The sequence below is a fragment of the Rhinoraja longicauda genome, chromosome 6 (assembly GCF_053455715.1).
Source record: "Rhinoraja longicauda isolate Sanriku21f chromosome 6, sRhiLon1.1, whole genome shotgun sequence".
NCBI lineage: Eukaryota > Metazoa > Chordata > Chondrichthyes > Rajiformes > Arhynchobatidae > Rhinoraja > Rhinoraja longicauda.
Window position 1 is genome coordinate 8,775,371 of NC_135958.1, and position 20,560 is coordinate 8,795,930.

Below are 20,560 nucleotides of genomic sequence, written 5' to 3' on the forward strand. Positions count from 1 at the left end.
ATTGCAAAGGCAACCCGCCCTGTTTACTCAGGGGAATTAGCATTGTAAGGAAAGGCGCAAAAGTGCTGGAGTAGCTCAGCGGGTCAGGCAGCATCTCTGGAGAACAGGGATTGTCAGAGGGTTATGGGAAGAAGGCAGGAGAATGGGGTTGAGAGGGAGAGATAGATCAGCCATGATTGAATGGCAGAGTGGACTTGATGGGCCGAAAGGCCTAATTCTGCTCCTATAAGTTACAAATTTGTGAACATGGATAGGTGACGCTTCGGGTCGGGACCCATTCTTTATGTTGCTGAAGAAGGACCCTGACCCAAAACATCACCTATCTCCAGGGACATTCTCCAGGGATGCTTCCTGACACGTTCAGTTACTCCAGCACTTTGTGTCATTCCTTGGTAATCCAGCACCTGCAGTCCCTTATTTCTACAAATCAGCATTTAACCTAAGTTCACAAAATCACCTTGAGGAAGGGCCCCGACTCGAAATATCATAAGGTCATAAGGGGATAGGAGTAGAATGGGGCCATTCGGCCTGTCAAGTCTACTCCGCCATTCAATCATGGCTGATCTATCTTTCCCTCCTAACCCCATTCTCCTGCCTTAATCCCCATAACTTCTGACACCTGTACGGGTGAACAATATCATCTGCCCATTTCCCTCCGCAGATGCTGCCCGACCCATAGTATTCCTCCAGCGCTTTGCTTTTCTGCTTAGTATTAAACCTGATTAGATAGCCAGTCTGAAGAAAGGTTCCGACCCAAAATGTCACCAACCCATGTTCTTCAGAGATGCTGTCTGACCCGCTGAGTTACTCCAGCACTTTGTGCTCTTCTTTGTAAACCAGGATCAGCAGTCCCTTTTTTCCCTACACAGGCATTAGTAGTGTGAATTACCAGTGCGCCAGTAAATTCTGAAGTGTATTCTCATCGTGCTACAAGCAACTTGTACCAAAAAATACAAATTAAACACCCAGGTCTATATCTTTCTCAGAGCACAGTGCTTTGTGTGCTGGTCAAAGGAATTTCATCAAAATTTGATCACAAAATATGATAGTCTCCTTTGGGCAGTGTATTTTGGCAAATTCCTCTGGGTGTGTGCTGCATTTTATTGCCATCTCCTGCAAACACGGACTGCATGGACCACTCTCACTCTCACAGGCAAGGCAGTTTTGTCTAGTTTAGTTTAGAGATACAGCACGGAAACACACCCTTCGGCCCATCGAGTCCACACCGGCCAGCGATCCCCACACACCAACTGCACTATGCTACGCACACTGGGGACAATTTACAACTTTACCGAAGCCAATCAACCTACAAACTTGTACGTCTTTGGAGTGTGGGAGGAACCCGGAGCACCCGGAGAAAACCCACACGGGTCACGGGGAGAACGTACAAACTCCGCACAGACAGCACCCGTAGTCAGGATTGAACCCGTGTCTCTGGCGCAGTAAGGCAGACAGAGGCTGCCTAAATTTGGTCTCCAAATTTGAGGAAGGATATTCTTGCTATTGAGGGCGTGCAGCGTAGGTTTACTATGTTAATTCCCGGAATGGCGGGACTGTCATATGTTGAAAGGCTGGAGCGACTAGGCTTGTATACGCTGGAATTTAGAAGGATGAGAGGAGATCTTATCGAAACATATAAGATTATTAAGGGGTTGGGCTCGTTAGAGGCAGGAAACATGTTCCCAATGTTGGGGGAGTCCAGAACCAGGGGCCACAGTTTAAGAATAAGGGGTAGGCCATTTAGAACGGAGATGAGGAAAAACGTTTTCAGTCAGAGAGTTGTAAATCTGTGGAATTCTCTGCCTCAGAAGGCAGTGGAGGCCAGTTCTCTGAATGCTTTCAAGAGAGAGCTAGATAGAGCTCTTAAGGATAGCGGAGTCAGGGGATATGGGGAGAAGGCAGGAACGGGGTACTGATTGAGAATGATCAGCCATGATCACATTGAATGGCGGTGCTGGCTCGAAGGGCCGAAAGGCCTCCTCCTGCACCTATTGTCTATTGTCTATTGTCTATAAGTGTGGCACAGTAGTGCAGCTACTGCCTGACAGCGCCAGAGACCTGGGTTCGATCCTGACTACGGGTGCTGCCTGTACGGAGTTTGTACGTTCTCCCCGTGACCATGTGTGCTTTCTCCGGGTGCTCCGGTTTCCTCCCACACTCCAACGTGTGGGAGGTAGGTAGGTTCATTGGCTTCTTTAAATTGTCCCCAGTATGCAGGATAGGATTAGTGTGCAGGTGATCGCTGGTCGATGTGGACTCGGTGGGCCAGAGGGCCTGTTTCCACGCTGTGTCTCTAATGTCCAAAAGCCTAAAGTTACTGGAACGGGGCTGCCAGGGGTGGTGGTGGAGGCAGATACGATAGTGGTGTTGAAGAGACATTTGGATAGAGATAAGGATTATGTACTGGTCGGCAAGTGTAAGAAGGAACTGCAGACGCTGGTTTACACTGAAGGTAGACACAACATTCTGGAGTAACTCAGCGGGTCAGGCAGCATCTCTGGAGAGAAGGAATGGGTGATGTTTTGGGTCGAGACCCTTCTTCAGACTGGGTAAGACGAGGTGAGAGTTGGTCTTGGCATCATGTTCAGCACGGGCATTGTGGGCCGAAGGGCCTGTTCCTGTGCTGTGCAGTTCTCTGTTCTCATGTGATTATTGGTGAGCGTGCAGGAGAGGTGGTTAGTTTGCGTGCTTGTAGGGTGATGCTATTGTCTCGGTGTCAGAGCAGGCATCGATGCAGTGCAAGGATTCCTACGTTAGCATTTCCTTTATCTGGCAACTGTCCCCTGGCGTGTGAGGTTGAGTGAACTCTGCGTGCAACTTCAGGGGGAGGGGGAGGAGGAGAGAGGGGGGGGGGACTGAAACATCAGCAGGAAACAAAGTGCTGAAGGAAAGACAAGGAACTGCAGATGCTGTAATCTTGAGGAAGACACAAAGTGCTGGAGGAACTCTGCGGGTCAGGCAGCATCTGTGGTGGGAAATGAACAGTCGACGTTTTGAGTGCTTGAAGGAACTGCAGATGCTGGTTCAAACCGAAGATAGACACAAAAAGCTGGAGTAACTCAGCCGGGACAGGCAGCATCTCTGGAGAGAAGGAATGGGTGACGTTTCGGGTCGAGACTGGAGAAGGGTCTCGACCCGAAACGTCACCCATTCCTGCTGACCAGAGATGCTGCCTGTCCCGCTGAGTTAGTCGATGTTTTGAGATGGGACCTTTCTTCAGATTCTTGTGCTCTCTTGGATTTCAACATCATTCTGGCCATTTCAGTACAACCTTTGTGGTTAGGAGATGGTAGGTTGGAAATGTTGGACTCTGAATTGCTGACGATGTTAGACTGCTGAGAAAGGACACAAAGTGCTGGAGTAACTCAGCGGGTCGGGCAGCATCTCTGGAGAACATGGATAGGAGACAATAGACAATAGGTGCAGGAGTAGGCCATTCGGCCCTTCGAGCCAGCACCGCCATTCAATGTGATCATGGCTGATCATTCTCATCAGTACCCCGTCCCTGCCTTCTCCCCATACCCCCTGACTCCGCTATCCTTAAGAGCTCTATCTAGCTCTCTCTTGAATGCATTCAGAGAATTGGCCTCCACTGCCTTCTGAGGCAGAGAATTCCACAGATTCACAACTCTCTGACTGAAAAAGTTTTTCCTCATCTCCGTTCTAAATGGCCTACCCCTTATTCTTAAACTGTGGCCCCTGGTTCTGGACTCCCCCAACATTGGGAACATTTCGGGTCAGGACCTTTCGTCAGACAGTATCAGTCTCAAGAAAGTTCCCGACCCGAAACGTCACCTATCCATGTTCTCCAGAGATGCTGCCTGACCCGCTGAGTTACTCCAGCACTTTGTGCAAACCAGCATCTGCAGTTCCTTGTTTCTAAGATCGCAGAGAGTTGTAGATGTGGCCAAGTCCATCACGCAGACTGGACTCCCCACCATCGACTCCATCCACACTTCACGCTGCCTTGGAAAAGCAGCCGACATAATCAAAGACGTCCCTCGCCGGCCGGTCATTCCTCCTTCTCCCTGGTCCTGTCCGGCGGAAAGTACAGCAGCTTGAAAGCGCGCACCACCAGACTCAGGAACAGCTTCTTCCCCTCTGTTATCAGGCTTCTGGACGGTCCTTCCATAAGCTAGGGTACCGTCCGATTCACCTCTACCTCATTGCGGACATTGGACTTGGTCTCTGGAACTGATGCGCTACAATGCTGAGAACTACATATTCTAACGACTGTATACTGCACTATGTATTTTCCCCTTTGCTCAACCTATTGTACCTGAGTCTAATTGTATCTAAGATAGACAGAAAGCGCTGGAGTAACTCAGCGGGTCAGGCAGCATTTCTTTTTCTCCAGAGATGCTGCCTGTCCCATTGAGTTACTCCAGCACTTTGACAATAGACAATAGACAATAGACAATAGGTGCAGGAGTAGGCCATTCAGCCCTTCGAGCCAGCACCGCCATTCAATGCGATCATGGCTGATCACTCTCAATCAGTACCCCGTTCCTGCCTTCTCCCCATACCCCCTCACTCCGCTATCCTTAAGAGCTCTATCCAGCTCTCTCTTGAAAGCATCCAACGAACTGGCCTCCACTGCCTTCTCAGGCAGAGAATTCCACACCTTCACCACCCTCTGACTGAAAAAGTTCTTCCTCATCTCCGTTCTAAATGGCCTACCCCTTATTCTTAAACTGTGGCCCCTTGTTCTGGACTCCCCCAACATTGGGAACATGTTATCTGCCTCTAATGTGTCCAATCCCCTAATTATCTTATATGTTTCAATAAGATCCCCCCTCATCTGCAGCTCTTTGTTTCCCCTGATTGTATCTATGTGTGATATATAAGATTATAAGATTACAAGATCATAAATGATAGGAGCAGAATTAGGCCATTCGGCCCATCAAGTCTACTCCGCCATTCGATTATGGCTGATCTATCTCTCCCTCTTAACCCCATTCTCCTGCCCATAACCTCTGACATCTGTACTAATCAAGAATCTATCTATCTCTGCCTTAAAAATTATCCACTGACTTGGCCTCCACAGCCCTCTGTGGCAATGAATTCCACAGATTCACCACCCTCTGGCTAAAGAAATTCCTCCTCATCTCCTTCCTAAAAGAAAGTCCTTTAGTTCTGAGGCTGTGACCTCTAGTCCTAGACTCTCCCACTAGTGGAAACATCCTCTCCCCATCCGCTCTATCCAAGCCTTTCACAATACAATACAATACAATATATCTTTATTGTCATTGTACAGGGGTACAACGAGATTGGGAATGCGCCTCCCATACGATGCAATAATTTAATTAGCTAGTCAATATTAATTTAAACAACAACAACCCAATGAAACAAATTGTAACAGTTTTTAAACAGAATAAAGTGCAAGTAGATCTGTGCTGGTTCGCTGTGCGATGTGACCATCCGGCTCAGCAGGACCGGTTCATAGCAGCTATGGCTCTGGGGATGAAGCTGTTCCTGAGTCTGGAGGTACGGGCGTAGAAGGCCTTGTATCGTTTGCCCGATGGAAGGAGTTCGAACAGACTGTTGCAGGGGTGTGAAGTCTTTGTGGATGCTGGTGGCTTTTCTGAGGCATCGTGTGTTGTAGATGCCCTCCAAGGCTGGTAGCTGTGTTCCGATGGTCCTCTGAGCTCTATGGACTACCCGCTGAAGAGCTATTCGAAATGTTTCAATGAGGTTCCAACAACTTCATCCTTCTAAACTCCAGCGAGTACAGGCCCAGTGCCGTCAAACGCTCATTAAATTTGGTCTATTTGGAAAGCAAGCTAAACAAAGTTTTTCACTTTACTTCGGTACATGTGACAATAATAAGCCTAAACCTTTGCTGGTAACTCCACATCACTGGTGCCTGTAAGGCCATTATCCCGTGATTTGTGCACAAGAATTGCAACGATGGAAGGTTTTGATACATTAGGTCCAAAGCCTGTAAATTGCTGAACCTGTTTAAGAACGCGGTAAGATTTTACACATCAAGAATTCACACTCCTCAATCAAATATTAATGGAAAGTGCTTGGCCACGGAACACACGGCGGTCTTGCGGAACTAGAAGGGGTGGATGCACAGATGATGTTTCCCTGGCTCCTGTGTCCACAATCAGGAGGTCACAGACTCAAAATGAGGGGGTATAACACAATAACTGCAGATGCTGGTACAAATCGAAGGTATTTATTCACAAAATGCTGGAGTAACTCAGCAGGTCAGGCAGCATCTCAGGAGAGAAGGAATGGGTGAAGAAGGGTCGAGACCCGAAACGTCACCCATTCCTTCTCTCCTGAGATGCTGCCTGACCTGCTGAGTTACTCCAGCATTTTGTGAATAAATACCTTCAAAATGAGGGGGTGAACATTTAGCCGGGAGAGGAGGACAAATGTCTTCAGAATTCCCTGCCTAACACTGTGGAGGGTTAGAATACGAAAACATGGACGTAATGGTGAGGTTCTCTAAGGCGCTGGTCAGATCGCATTTGGAGTAATGTGAACAATAGCACAGTGTGGAGTCATGCATTTTGGTAGTAGGAATAAATTTGGTCGGAGGAATAAATGATCGCCGGTCGGTATGGGACACAATGGGCCGAAGGGCCTGTTTCCCTGCTGTATCTTTCAATCAATTGACTACTCACATTTCAAAAAGTGCACCTTTTTTTTAAAACCGAAGATATTTTAGGCTTTTGTTGCGCTAACAATGCCCGAGTGAGTTTCTGATCTCTCAGAACAATATTTGAGCGGTGGTGACTTTTGCACGCTTTAACACTGTTCACACTGTCAGCTTGCGAATACTCGCTGAGATCACGGTGGCACGGTGGCACAACGGTAGAGTTGCTGCCTTACAGCGAATGCAGCGCCGGAGACTCAGGTTCGATCCTGACTACGGGCGCCGTCTGTACGGAGTTTGTACGTTCTCCTCGTGACCTGCGTGGGTTTTCTCCGAGATCTTCTGTTTCCTCCCACACTCCGAAGACGTACAGGTATGTAGGTTAATTGGCTGGGTTAATATTTTAAAATGTAAAAATTGTCCCTAGTGTGTGTAGGATAGTGTTAATGTGCGGGGATCGCTGGGCGGCACGGACCCGGTGGGCCGAAGGGCCTGTTTCCGCGCTGTATCTCTAAATCTAAAATCAGGAATTTACGAAGGAGAAGCAGCACTAAATATTGGAGGTACACGGCAGATTAGTCAGCGTTTGCAGTCAGGAGGCAGAAAAAGGATGATGTGCTGAAATACTGATTACAGAGTTCATGGGAGGGAGCGTAGGAAAATAACTACAGATGCTGCTACAAATCGAAGGTATCACAAAATGCTGGAGTAACTCAGCAGGTCGGACAGCATCTCTGGAGAGAAGGAATGGGTGACATTTCGGGTCGAGACCCTTCTTCAGACTGATGTCAGGGGGGGGGGGGACAAAGAAAGGATATAGGTGGAGACAGGAAGACAGTGGGGAACTGGGAAGGGGGAGGGGAAGAGAGGGACAGAGGAGCTATCTAAAGTTGGAGAAGTCAATGTTCATACCGCTGGGCTGCAAACTGCCCAGGCGAAATATGAGGTGCTGTTCCTCCAATGTGCGGTGGGTCTCACTATGACACTGGAGGAGGCCCATGACAGAAAGGTCAGACTGAGAATGGGAGGGGGAGTTGAAGTGCTGAGCCACCGGGAGATCAGGTTGGTTAAGGCAGACTGAGCGAAGGTGTTGAGCGAAACGATCGCCGAGCCTGCGTTTGGTCTCGCCGATGTAGAGAAGTTGACACCTGGAACAGCGGATACATTAGATGAGGTTGGAGGAGGTGCAGGTGAACCTCTGCCTCGCCTAATTTATGGGTATTGGAGGGAGATTGGTGGGACAGTATTTGTTTGTAAGGGGAGCAGGACCTTTTGATACTGTTTCACCTCACTAAAGTTAACCAATCTCCGCAAAGCTGACCCGAAACGTCACCCATTCCTTCTCTCCAGAGATGCTGCCTGTCCCGCTGAGTTACTCCAGCTGTTTGAGTCCATCCGCAAGATGACTTCATTTTAAAGTATTGTCTTTAATTGTGGCGGCAGGGTGGCGCAGCGGTAGAGTTGCTGCCTCACAGCGCCAGAGACCCGGGATCAATCCTGACTACGGGTGCTGTCTGTACGGAGCTTGCACGTTCTCCCCGTGACCTGTGTGGGTTTTCTCCCGAGATCTTCGGTTTCCTCCCACACTCCAAAGACGTGCAGGTTTGTAGGTTAACAGGCTTGGTACAAATGTAAATTGTCCCTCGTGTGTGTAGGATAGTGTTAATGTCCGGGGATCGCTGGTCGGTGCGGACTCGATGGGCCGAAGGGCCAGAATCGCTAAAACTAAAACGATTTAAAAAAATTACATGGAGCTGATGTTTCCCTTGAAAGTGGTACGGTAAAACACGAATGATTTTGTAAACCAGAATGGACTTTAGATTGTGAACGATAAGATTTTATTGACTGCTTATTTTGAAATTGATATAAAAGTAATTGATTTGAAAAATAGAAATTTGAATGAGAATCACTCTTCATACGACAGTCACACTAGTTCTACATTATCCCACTCCCTACACAAAACATTTTGTAAACCAGACTTTGGATTGTGAAAAATAAGATTCTATTGACTGTGCATTTTGAAATTGGCGTAAAAGTAATGTGGCGTTTACAAGAAAAATAGAAATTTGAATGTGTTGTTGAATTTTTTAAAAAATAATCTTTCTGGTGTGTTTTTTTTCGATGTTGGTCTGAGTGCTTATTTTATGGATCTTTCAATCCTTTTCCATATTTTTCAGTCGCTGGGATTGTTACTGCAGACTTTGCCTCTGGCCTCATCCACTGGGGAGCTGACACCTGGGGGTCTGTGGATATTCCTGTCATTGGGAAGGTGAGAGGCAACTGGATGAATAGCATTTAATATGTGCATTGTATTGTGAACAAGCAGACGTCAGGAGCACAATTAAAAGGCCGTGTCTAAAAATAAAGCCCCTTGTTACTGTTTCTCCCCCCACCACCCACCTTCCCCCTACGTTACCCTTTTTATTCACTCCTCCCTCACTGTTCGCGTGTTTGTATTTGTGGGGGCAGAAACAAAACGGCAGGGGTCTGTTGTAAATTGGTAGGCATGAGGTAATGCAGACCACATTTGCTGGTAACCCCTCCTGAGCTGTGCTAATGTCAGAATCCCTGGAGAATCATCACACAGCATCGAACAGGGTCTTGCACCGAAAGGAATTCTTTCTTTCTTTCTTTCTTTCTTTCTTTCTTTCTCTCTCTCTCTCTCTCTCTCTCTCTCTCCCTCTCTCTCTCCCCCCGGGAACGAGTGTTTTAAATGACCCGACGATTTTTTTTTGCCCGAGTCAGATTAATTGAAGTCAGCTTGTGGCTTAACTGGATGCAGCTGAGAGATGCAAAAGCAACAGCACCAGGATGCTGTGAAGATAGGACACAGCTTTTTAAGAAGAGCGATGTTACCTTGCAAGCCACATCTACAATGCAGGAGCAGAGAAATAACACTAGAGCAGAATTATCTCAGAAGCAGACTGGTGGTGTGTGTGTGTCTCTTGTTGTTTTTCAAAGACATGATGCTTATTTTCTTTCACCCAAAATCGTTACACTAATCTCACCATCTACCTTTAAAAAAATCAGTCAGTGGATTTTCTTTTCACTAGTTCCGCATGTCTGCAGTTTGAAATGTTTTGTGTACAGTTATTATTTCATCCAATAATCTAATTGGGTAGTAAACAGGCTCTAATTAATCTCAGTTGTACAGTGTCAACTTGTACCTGCCTCGATTCTGTACCGTGAGGGGGAAGCACCGTGTAAAGGTCCCCTGTGGGAGGGGTGGGGAGGGGGTGGGAGGGGAGGGGAGGGGAGGGGAGGGGTGGGGTGGGGAGGGGCGGGGAGGGGTGGGGAGGGGAGGGGAGGGGTGGGGAGGGGAGGGATAGGGAGGGGGGAGGGGTAAGGTGGGGAGGGGAGGGGAAGGGAGGGGTGGGGTGTGGAGGGGTAGGGTGGGGAAGGGAGGGGTGGGATGGGGAGGGGAGGGGTGGGGTGTGGAGGGGATGGGACGGGAGGGGAGGGGTGGGGTGGGAAAGGGAGGGGGGGTGGGGTGGGGAGGGGGGGGTGGGGGGGTGGAGAGGGGTGGGGTGGGGTGGGGTGGTGGGGGTGGGGGGAAAATTAAAAACGTGAGTCACATTGGACCTCCTCAGCCACCTTCAATGGGCTGGTTTCAAAGTATTGCTGACACAGGCTTGGAAGTGCGGTTGCCTACCCCTCCTCTCTCTCCCCCTCCCTCTCTCTCTCTCTCCCCCCCCCCCCCCCCTCTCCCCCTCTCTCTCTCTCGCCCCCACTCCTCTTTTCCAGGGGATGCTGTGGAGCAATGAGGCCCAGGAGTGGCAAGGGGGGAAGAGGGAAGGGGGAAGGGGGAGGGAGGAAAATAGCTGAGGAAAGGAATGCCTCTTTGAGAAAGTGACAGCTGAGGCAAGAGGCCGAGAGCGGGTGGGCCTCAGGCTTGTCTACCCCCTCCAGCGGGCCAGCAGGGAGCCTGTTTTCATCGAGGGCGCGATCAAGTTACCCACCCAGCCTGCAAGAGTGAAAGTTTACGGCACAGCTGAGGCGACTAATTAATTTTCCGAGGAGAGAGAGAGAGAGAGAGAGAGAAAATGTTTACACAAGCGAAGGCAGGATTGGATTCCCCAAAGCAAGAGACCTTTTGTTGCAGAGGGGGGATGAAGAAGAAAAATGAAGCAAAGTTCACCGGGGGACTAATCTTCCCTCTCCAGGACTGCTGGATGGTCCCCTGGGTACTGTCTCACTTGAAGGAGGTGGTGTACATTACAGGCCTTGACTGGAGCTGAAACGAACCCCAGCTCATTGTGCAGAAATTGAATCTAATTACACTCGGCGGAGGGAATGTTTTGGCTGTGGGTTCCTGTTTGGTGAATACTTCTTCCTCTTTCAGCAGCACAGCTGCCACAGCAGTTCCTCGGTTGGATTCTGTCGCTCCAGCAATCCTCAACTCCCGTCGATTGAAGACAATAGCTTGCTCCTCCTGCCTGGCCACTGACTGCGGGGTTTAGCGTTTTGTGGTTGCACGGTCACAAGTTCACATGTTACAGGAGCAGAATTAGGCCATTTGGACCATCGAGTCCACTCCGCCATTCAATCATGGCTGATCGATCTCTCCCTCCTAACCCCATTCGCCTGCCTCCTCCCCATAACCCTTGACACCCGTTCTAATCAAGAATTTTCCCATCTCTGCCTTACAAATACCCACTGACTTGGCCTCCACAGCCCTCTGTGGCAATGAGTTCCACAGATGAACTCCCCTCTGACTAAAGAAGTTCCTCCTCACCTCCTGTCTAATAGAGCGCCCTTAATTCTGAGGCTGTGACCTCTGGTCCAAGACTATCCCACCAGTGGAAACATCCTCTCCACATCCACTCTATCTATTCCTTTCGTTATTCTGTAAGTTTCAATGAGGTCCCCCCTCAACCCTCTAAACTCCAGCGAGTACAGGCCCAGTGCTGTCAAACGCTCATCATATGCTAACCCATTCATTCCTGGGGTCATTCTTGGAAACCTCCTCTGGACCCTCTCCAAGGCCAGAACATCCTTGCTCAGACATGGGGCCCTAATTTGCTCACAATACCCCAAATGCGGCCTAACCAGCGCTTTGAGGGCCAAATCGGCTGCCTTCACTTTCATTCCGCTGTGGAACTGTGAAAAAGCCATGGGATCCGCACAAAAGCAAAACTTGATCGGGAAATGTGTAGGAAGGAACTGCAGATGCTGGTTTACACCGAAGATAGACACAAATTGCTGTAGTAACTCAGCGGGACAGGCAGCATCTCTGTATAGAAGGAATGGGTGAGATCCTTCTTCAGACAAGAACAGATTTAAAAACCATTTCATTGATCATTGTTCCATTGTGGGTACATACGATGATCAAACACTCTTTCGTGCAGAGAGGATTTACGAGGATGTTGCCGGGACTCGAGGGCCTGAGCTATAGGGAGAGGTCGGGCAGGCCAGGACTTTAATCCTTGGAGCGCAGGAGGGTGAGGGGTGATCTGAAAAGGGGTGCACAAAATCATGCGGCGAATAGATAGGGTGATGCACTAAAGAATCATCTTTTACCCAACGTCTTTTACCCAAAGTAGGGGAATTAAGAACTGGAGGACATGGGATTAAGTTGAGAGGGGAAAGATTAAATAGTAACCTGAGGGGCAACTTTTTCACACAGAGGGTGGTGGGTGTATGAAAAGAGCTGCCGGAGGAGGTAGTTGAGGCAAGTACTGTAATCACATTTAAAAGACATTGGGGCAGGTACATGGATGGAAAAGGTTTAGAAGGATATGGGCCAAACGTGGGCAGGTGGGACTAGTGTCGATAGGGCATCTTGGTCGTCTTGGGCAGGTTGGGCTGAAGGGCCTGTTTCAATGCTGTATGACTCCATGACTCTATGACCCTCTTAATTACCATATAAGTATTGGATATGTTATTTAACTAACCCGGTAACATAGGTCATAGAGTCATAGAGTGTTACAGTGTGGGAACAGGCCCTTTGGCCCAACTTGCCCATGCTGGCCAACGTGTCCCAGCTACACTAGTCCCACCTGCCTGCACTTGGTTCATACCCCCCCCCCAAACCTGCCCTATCCATGTACCTGCCCACCATGTTCCTTAAACGTTGGGATAGTCCCAGCCTCAACTACCTCCTCTGGGAGCTTGTTCCATACACCCACCGCCCTTTGTCTTACACAAAACTATTTTCAATATGAAACATCCTGCTCCCTCTTGTTGTTTTGACCGAGTCATTATTAGCCGACCGGCGATCACCGTGTACACCAGCACTGTCCTGCACACCAGGGACAGTTTGCAATTTTACCAATGCCAATTAACCTGCAAATCTTCACGCCTTTGGATCACACCTGTTACCCCACTTTCCCCATCCACTCCCCACACACCGGGGACCATTCTCAGAGGCTGGTTAACCTGCAAACCCGCACGGCTTTGGGATGTGGGAGGAAACCGGAGCACCCGGAGGAAACCTAAGGAGTCACAGGGAGAACGTGCAAACTCCACACAGAAAGCGCCCAAGATCAGGATCGAACCCGGGTCTGACTCTGGCGCTGTGAGGCAGCAGCTCTACCAGCGGGAGATTCTACCTTGTGCTTGCCGATATCTTCCAAACCCTCTGATTGTTGCTGGCAAATGACTTGATAAATTGCTGTGTTCTGGAGAGGGTTTTTACTTGACACATTTTCAGATGCTGGATCTTACTGTTGCAAGCTAATTGCTGGAGAATTAAATCAATTAGTGCTTTGGAGAGCAGTTATTTGCAGCTCCAGGTACTAGGCAGCTGAACATTAAAATGCTTTAAGGTTAAGGGCATCTGTTACAGCAAGAGGGCTTTTGCAAGTCTTTCTTTATATATGATGTTTGAAAGTATAGAGCCATGTGTGGGAAAATGAGTTTGTATTCAAGGTACCCATGATATTCACCAGAGCGTCTCAGTTGTGTTGGTTAACAATGACGCAGCGGTAGAGTTAGAAACAGAAAATAGGTGCAGGAGTAGGCCATTCGGCCCTTTGAGTCAGCACCGCCATTCAATATGGTCATGGCTGTTCATCCAAAATCAGTACCCCGTTCCTGCTTTCTCCCCATATCCCTTGATTCAGTTAGCCCCAAGAGTTAAATCTAACTCTCTCTTGCAAACATCCAGTGACTTGGCCTCCACTGCCTTCTAGACAATAGACAATAGGTGCAGGAGGAGGCCATTCGGCCCTTCGGGCCAGCACCACCATTCAATGTGATCATGGCTGATCATTCTCAATCAGTACCCTGTTCCTGCCTTCTACCCATACCCCCTGACTCCGCTATCCTTAAGAGCTCTATCTAGCTCTCTCTTGAATGCATTCAGAGAATTGGCCTCCTCTGCCTTCTGAGGCAGAGAATTCCACTGAAGGCCAGAGAGTTGCTGCCTTGCAGCGCCGGAGACCCAGGTTCGATCCTGACTACGGGTGCTGTCTGTACGGAGTTTGTACTTTCTACCCGTGACCGTGTGGAGTTTCTCCAGATGCTCCGGTTTCCTCCCACACTCCAAAGACGTGCAGGTTTGTCTCTGAAAACCGCCTGTGGTGTGGGCAATGTCCCACTCCGAAGACATTGAAGGTTAGTTGACTTCAGTAAAAATTGTAAAATTGTCCCTCATGTATAGGACAGTGCTAGTGTTTGGGGTGATTGCTGGTCGATACGGACTCGGTGGGCCGAAGGGCCTGTTTCCACGCAGTATCTCTAAAGCGTACCAAGGCACATTGCAATTCTTTATCTTGCGTGCAGAGCAGTAAGATTATTGCCATAGATAAGTACAATCCCCGATTAAGTACCGGATGCATAGAAACAGTCCCTGGAGCTCATTAGCAAGAGTCGCCAGGTTTTGCCGCCATTTTTAAAGATGCAGCTGCAGTTGGCCATAAAGCACTGGGATGTGTTTAGGGAAATGTTAACAAAATGGATAACTTTATCCCTTCTAATTGAATAACGTCATCGTTTGAGTTCTGCGTAAGAATACAGGTAAGCATCTTCCAAGGGAGGTTGGTCAAGTGGTTGGATTTTACTGAAGAGTTGCAGGGATGAAACTTTAACAGTTAAATGTTGAAGGTTTTGTTTAATTGGAGAGACAGTCGATAGGAAGTCTTTCAAGTCAAGTCAAGTCAAATTCACCACATAGTAAATATAATCAACCAGGAAAGATGTCGTCAAGTTGGAATGGGTGCAGAGAAAATCTACGAGGATGTTGCCAGGACACGAGCTATAGAGAGAGGTTGAGGCAGGCTAGGGCTCTATTCCTTGGAGCGCAGGTGGATGAGGGGTGATCTTACAGAGATGTACAAAATCATGAGAGGAATAGATCGGGTAAACGCAGAGCAGGGGAATTGAGAACCAGGGGACATAGGTTTAAGGTGAGGTGGGGGGGGGGAACGATTTAACAGGAACCTGAGGTGTAACATTTTCACACAAAGGGTGGTGGGTGTATGGAATGAGCTGCCGGAGGAGGTAGTTGAGGCAGCATTCAAGAAACATTTAGGCAGGTACATGGATAGGACAGGTTTAGAGAGATATTAGTCAAATGCAGGGAGGTGGGACTAGTCTAGATGGGACAAGTTGGCCAGTGTGGGCAAGTTGGGCTGAAGGGCCTGTTTCCACGCTGTAGGACTCTATGACTCTTTAATCTATTTATCACACTGAGAAAATAGACTGCAGATGAGAATTTTTTTCCTAATTTCATTTCATGGACATATTATGGGCATTCACAATAAACATCGAGTGTTATGCTAGTAATCTTCAAAAGTATGGGAGAAATCTATGATGAAAATAGCCCAGAAGTCTGAAGAAGTGTCCCGACCCGAAGCGTCACCTATCCATGTTCTTCAGAGATGTTGCCTGACCCGCTGAGTTACTCCAGCACTTTGTTACTTTTATTTTGTTGCAAACCAGCATCTGCAGTTTCTTGTGTCTCCATCAAAGATTTTATAGATTGCAGATAGGTGATAAAGGTTAGTTGAAAGTTTTTTGTTGTGGAATCGTGGTGGCAAAATTTGGACAGTTGAGCGGTAACGTTGAATAAATACATTGCTGTTTTCATCCTGTAGCTTGTGAGAATTGGGACACATTTAAGAGCCTTATTTTCCTCTATCTGTACTAAGCCGTTCCCTTAAGAGATTTGGTGCTTTGCATAGATCCCATGGCAAGACAAATTGTGCATGATGTATGGGGTTTGGGTGGATGCTGGGGAAGGCATTTTGTTCTTTTATTGTTTCATAACTTTTTTCAATTATCTAAATGGTGCAGTTATTGCTCCAATGGCATTGGGATTTGAGATAATAACTTTCACCATTTAACGCTGGACTTGTTTACTGAGCAGATTAATGTTCTCCCAGACTGGAGGCTGCCTTGGGCGAAAACACGGGGACATTTGCCTTGTGACTCCTGGCATAACAATGTTTCTTTGGCCTGAAGAAGCTGGCTTCGGGAAAGTTCTTCCGTCTTAAGCACTGAAAATAGAGGCAAAGCGCTGGAGGAACTCAGCGGGTCAGGCAGTTCAGTTCAGTTTAGTTTATTGTCATGTGTACCGAGGTACAGTGAAAAGCTTTTGTTACGTGCTAACCAGTCAGCGGAAAGACGATACATGATTACAATCGAGCCTTCCACAGTGTACAGATACATGACAAGGGAATAACGTTTAGTGCAAGGTAAAGTCAGTAATATCCGATCAGAGATAGTCCGAGGGTCACCAATGAGGTAGATGGTAGTTCAGGACTAGATGCAAAATGCTGGAGAAACTCAGCAGGACAGGCAGCATCTCTGGAGAGATGGAATGGGTGACGTTTCGGGTCGAGACTGAAGTCTGAAGAAGGGTCTCAGTCTGAAGAAGGGTCTTGACCCCAAAAGTCACCCATTCCTTCTCTCCAGAGATGCTGCCTGTCCCGCTGAGTTCCTCCAGCATTTTATGTCTATCTTCGGTTGAAACCAGCACCTGCAGTTCCCTCCGACGCAGAAGTTCTTTAGTTGTGGTAGCGTCTCTGGAGGAGAACGATGGGTGACGTTTCAGGTCGGGACCCTTCCTCAGAAGCACTGATAGCACGATCGAAAGGGTCACGGTCCCAAATACATGAACACTGGGCCGTGTTATCACTCACTCCTTTTGACATTCTAGTTTTCACTTTGTCTTTCACCATATTTAGCTTCACTTGCGCTCCGTCATCAATGTGTTTCTGCTTTTAGTTTGCCCTTTGTGTGGTGATGGATCACTTTTTGGATTGCGTATTTTCTTAAGGGGCCAGCTGAGAACTTCCTTGGAGAACGCCACCTCTTTATCATAGTGACATTTAAAAAGTAAATACATTCATTAAAATAGAATTGTTGCAAGAGCTACATGCTCTATTTTGAAACAGGAAGGTGAGAGAGAAGGTTGCTCGGATTTTTTTAAACCATGTTGTAGCACATGAGATCTACTTTTCCATCCAGTTAACTTACTCCCACTTCTCCTTTAGTTTAGTTTAGTTTAAGTTCAGATAAACGGCGTGGAAACAGGCCCTTCGGCCTACCGAGTCCGCTCCGACCAGCGATCCCCGCACATTAACACCATCCGGCACATGCTAGGGACAATTTTTACATTTATACCAAGCCAATTAACCTACAAGCCTGTACGTCTTTGGAGTGTGGGAGGAAACCGAAGATCTTGAAGAAAACCCACACGGGAGAGAATACAAACTCCGTACAGACAGCACCCGTGGTCAGGATCGAACCCGGGTGTCTGGCGCTGTGAGGCAGCAACTCTACCGCTGCGCCACCATGCACAAGTTTTGAATTCATCGATTGTTCGCACTGATGTCCACCCTGATCACAGCTTTCTGCCGCGTATTTTCACAATCATCTCACAAGGCACCAAGATGTCATTGTGCTCATAGAACTTGTTTAATTCTGGCTACACTGTGCGTAGTTTGTACGTTCTCTCTGTGACTGCGTGGGTTTTCTCTGGGTGCTCCCGTTTCCTCCCACACTCCAAAGGTGTACAGGTTTGTAGGTTGATTGCCTTGGGTAAGTGGTAAAATATTCCCTGGCTTGGTTTAAGTGTAAACTGTCCCTAGTGTGTGTAGGATAGTGTTAGTGTGCAGGGATCGCTGGTCGGTGCGGACTTGGTGGGCCTGTTTCTGCGCTGTATCTCTAAGCTAACCTAAACTAATTAACCTAGACACACGCACGTCTTTGGGATGTGGGATGAAACCGGACCACCCGGAGGAAACCCACGCGGTCACAGGGAGAACGTGCAAACTACACACACAGACAGCATCCGAGGTCAGGATTGAACCCGGGTCTCTGGCGCAGTGAGGCAGCAACTCTACCAGCTGCGCTATTGAGCTGCCCATGGAAATGGAGAGCTCTGAAAATGGTCAGCATACAGGAGCCTAGATTAGGCCCACTGATCTTGAGGAGAATATCGCTCAGGTATTTAGACTCTTTAGACTTTAAAGACAGCGCGGAAACAGGCCCTTCGGCCCACCGAGCCTGCGCCGCCCAGCGATCCCCGCACACTAACACTATCCTACACACACTAGGGACAGTTTACACTTAAACCAAGCCAATTAATCTACAAACCTGCACGTCTTTAGTGTGGGAGGAAACCGAAGATCTTGGAGAAAACCCGCACAGTCACAGGGAGAACGTACAAACTCCGTACAGACAGCACCCGTAGTCGGGATCGAACCCGGGTCTCCGGCGCTGCAAGCGCTGTAAGGCAGCAACTCTACCGCCGCACCACCGTGCTGCCCTTGATTGGCCCTCTGTAAATTGTCCCTAGTGTGTAGGGAGTGGATGCGAAAGTGGGATAACATAGGACTAGTTGTGAACGGGCTATCGATGGGCAGCGCGGACTCGGTGGGCCGAATGGCCTGTTTCCGAGCTGTATCTCTCAACTACACTAAACCTGTAGCGCGGCCCTGTGACGTTTAACAGGGTGTTGTTTTCGTTAAAGTTAAATGCAGACATTTAATTGACGTCAATAATTTAGACTTTAAGTGCTGGCCAAATTTAATGTATCACCTCCTCCTCCTCCTCATTCCCATCGCTAACAAAAGTACAACCTGGTTTTGCTGCCAGTTAAGTATTTAAGCAATTTAATGATAAGTGTTGCCAGACTCATCACTAATTCATGAGAGTGAATAAGTAAGTGCTCCAGTTAATTCTGCTTGAAATAGAAACTGTCAACAGAAGGTCCTCAGATAGATCACTTGTTAAAATTAAACTTATTCAAAACTACGTTCAGCTGGTCCATGGTGAATCTCCCCCTTGTGAAACACTGTGCTCTGGGGATAAGGGTGAATCTGTGCTCTACTGTTGGTGCAGGAGGGAACTGCAGGTGTTGGTTTAAACCGAAGATAGACGCAAAATGCTGGAGTAACTCAGCGGGACAGGCAGCATCTCTAGATAGAAGGTATTTATTCACAAAATGCCGGAGTAACTCAGCGGGTCAGGCAGCATCTCTGGAGAGAAGGAATGGGTGACGTTTCAGGTCGACCCCCTTCTTCAGAAACGTCACCCATTCCTTCTCTCCGGAGATGCAGCCTGTCTCTACTCTTTGGTAGCAGGCAGGAGATCACTTCTTTGCCAATTCAGGTTGTATTGAGATACAGCAGGCTATGTCCACGCCGCCCATCGATCACCCGTTCACACTAGTCTTATGTTATCCCACTTTCTCATCCACTCCCTTTTACAGAGGGGCGATTATCCTAAAGGCCCAGCACGTCTTTGGGTTGTGGGATGAAACCGGAGCACCCGGAGGAAACCCACGCGGTCACAGGGAGAATGTACAAACTCCACACACAGACAGCGCCCGTAGTCAGGATCGAGCCCGGGTCTCTGACGCTATGAGGCAGCCGCATCGTTGATGAGAACAATTTGTTCAGGTTCTGACCCGAAACTTGACCCAAAACGTCCTATCCATGCCAGTTAGAGATGCGGCCTGACCTGCCTTAGTCCCTCCAGTACTCTGTGTTCTGTGGAGCTGCATTGATTTATTAGCTGGGGGAGGAGGGTGCATCAGGAGGAGATTTCTTTATTCACTTTTGATCTGACGCCGCACGATTTTAGTTTAGTTTAGTTTGGAGATACAGCGTGGAAACAGGCCCGTCGGCACACCGAGTCCACGCCGACCAGCGATCCCTGCACACTAACAATATTCTACACACACCAGGGACAATTGACAATTATACCAAGCCAATTAGCCTACAAACCTGTACGTCTTTAGAGTGTGGGAGGAAACTGAAGATCTCGGAGAAAACCCACGCAGGTCACGGGGAGAACGTACAAACTCCGTACAGACAGCGCCCGTAGTCAGGATCGTCCCCGGGTCTCTGGCGCTGTGAGGCAGCAACTCTACCGCTGCGCCACCGCGCCACACTTTTGTTGGCCAGTTCCCTTCCACCTGAAATTGCATCCAGCACCAGCTCGGAATATATGATACAAAGTGTATAGGAAGGAACTGCAGATGCTGGTTTACACCGAAGATAGACGCAAATTGCTGGAGGAACTCAGCGGCCCAGGCAGCATCTCTGCAGAAAAGGAATAGGTGACGTTTCGGGCCAAGACCGTTCTTCAGACTTCGTCATGTGTCTACCTTCAACGTCTGGCATACAAGGTTTATATGTGCAAGAAAACTGTGTGGAGCTACTCCTTGACCAGTCAGTTGGACATTATTCCCCAATTTAGACGCCAGCTTGTGGACACTCATGTGGGGGACATTGCAAAGTCAACTGCGTTGGAACAACTCTGCCAACTCCGCGCTTGGTACCCATGTTGTTGCAAGGTGCTCTGTCCATGTTCATTGTGTCCCTGTTTTAATATCATGGATGGGAGAGAAACAATTGGCTTGCTCGGCTATTTCAGAGGGCCATTGATCTACCACATTGCTTTGGGTTGAAACGAGGAACTGCAGATGCTGGTTTGCCAAGGAAAAACACAAAGTGCTGGAGTAACTGCTGAGGTGGGTTAACATACGATGAGCGT

The 20,560-nt window shown here is 48.3% G+C and overlaps 1 protein-coding gene across 1 annotated transcript in view; it reads left to right on the forward strand.

Moving 5' to 3' along the window:
- The window catches only part of LOC144594786 (plasmanylethanolamine desaturase 1-like), a 101,935-nt gene that overhangs the window by 38,389 nt on the left and 42,986 nt on the right, over positions 1 to 20,560 (forward strand). The window contains exon 2 of the mRNA XM_078401641.1: positions 8,788 to 8,879. Coding sequence (XP_078257767.1) covers positions 8,788 to 8,879 — 92 coding nt within the window. The remainder of the gene's footprint in view (positions 1 to 8,787; positions 8,880 to 20,560) is intronic.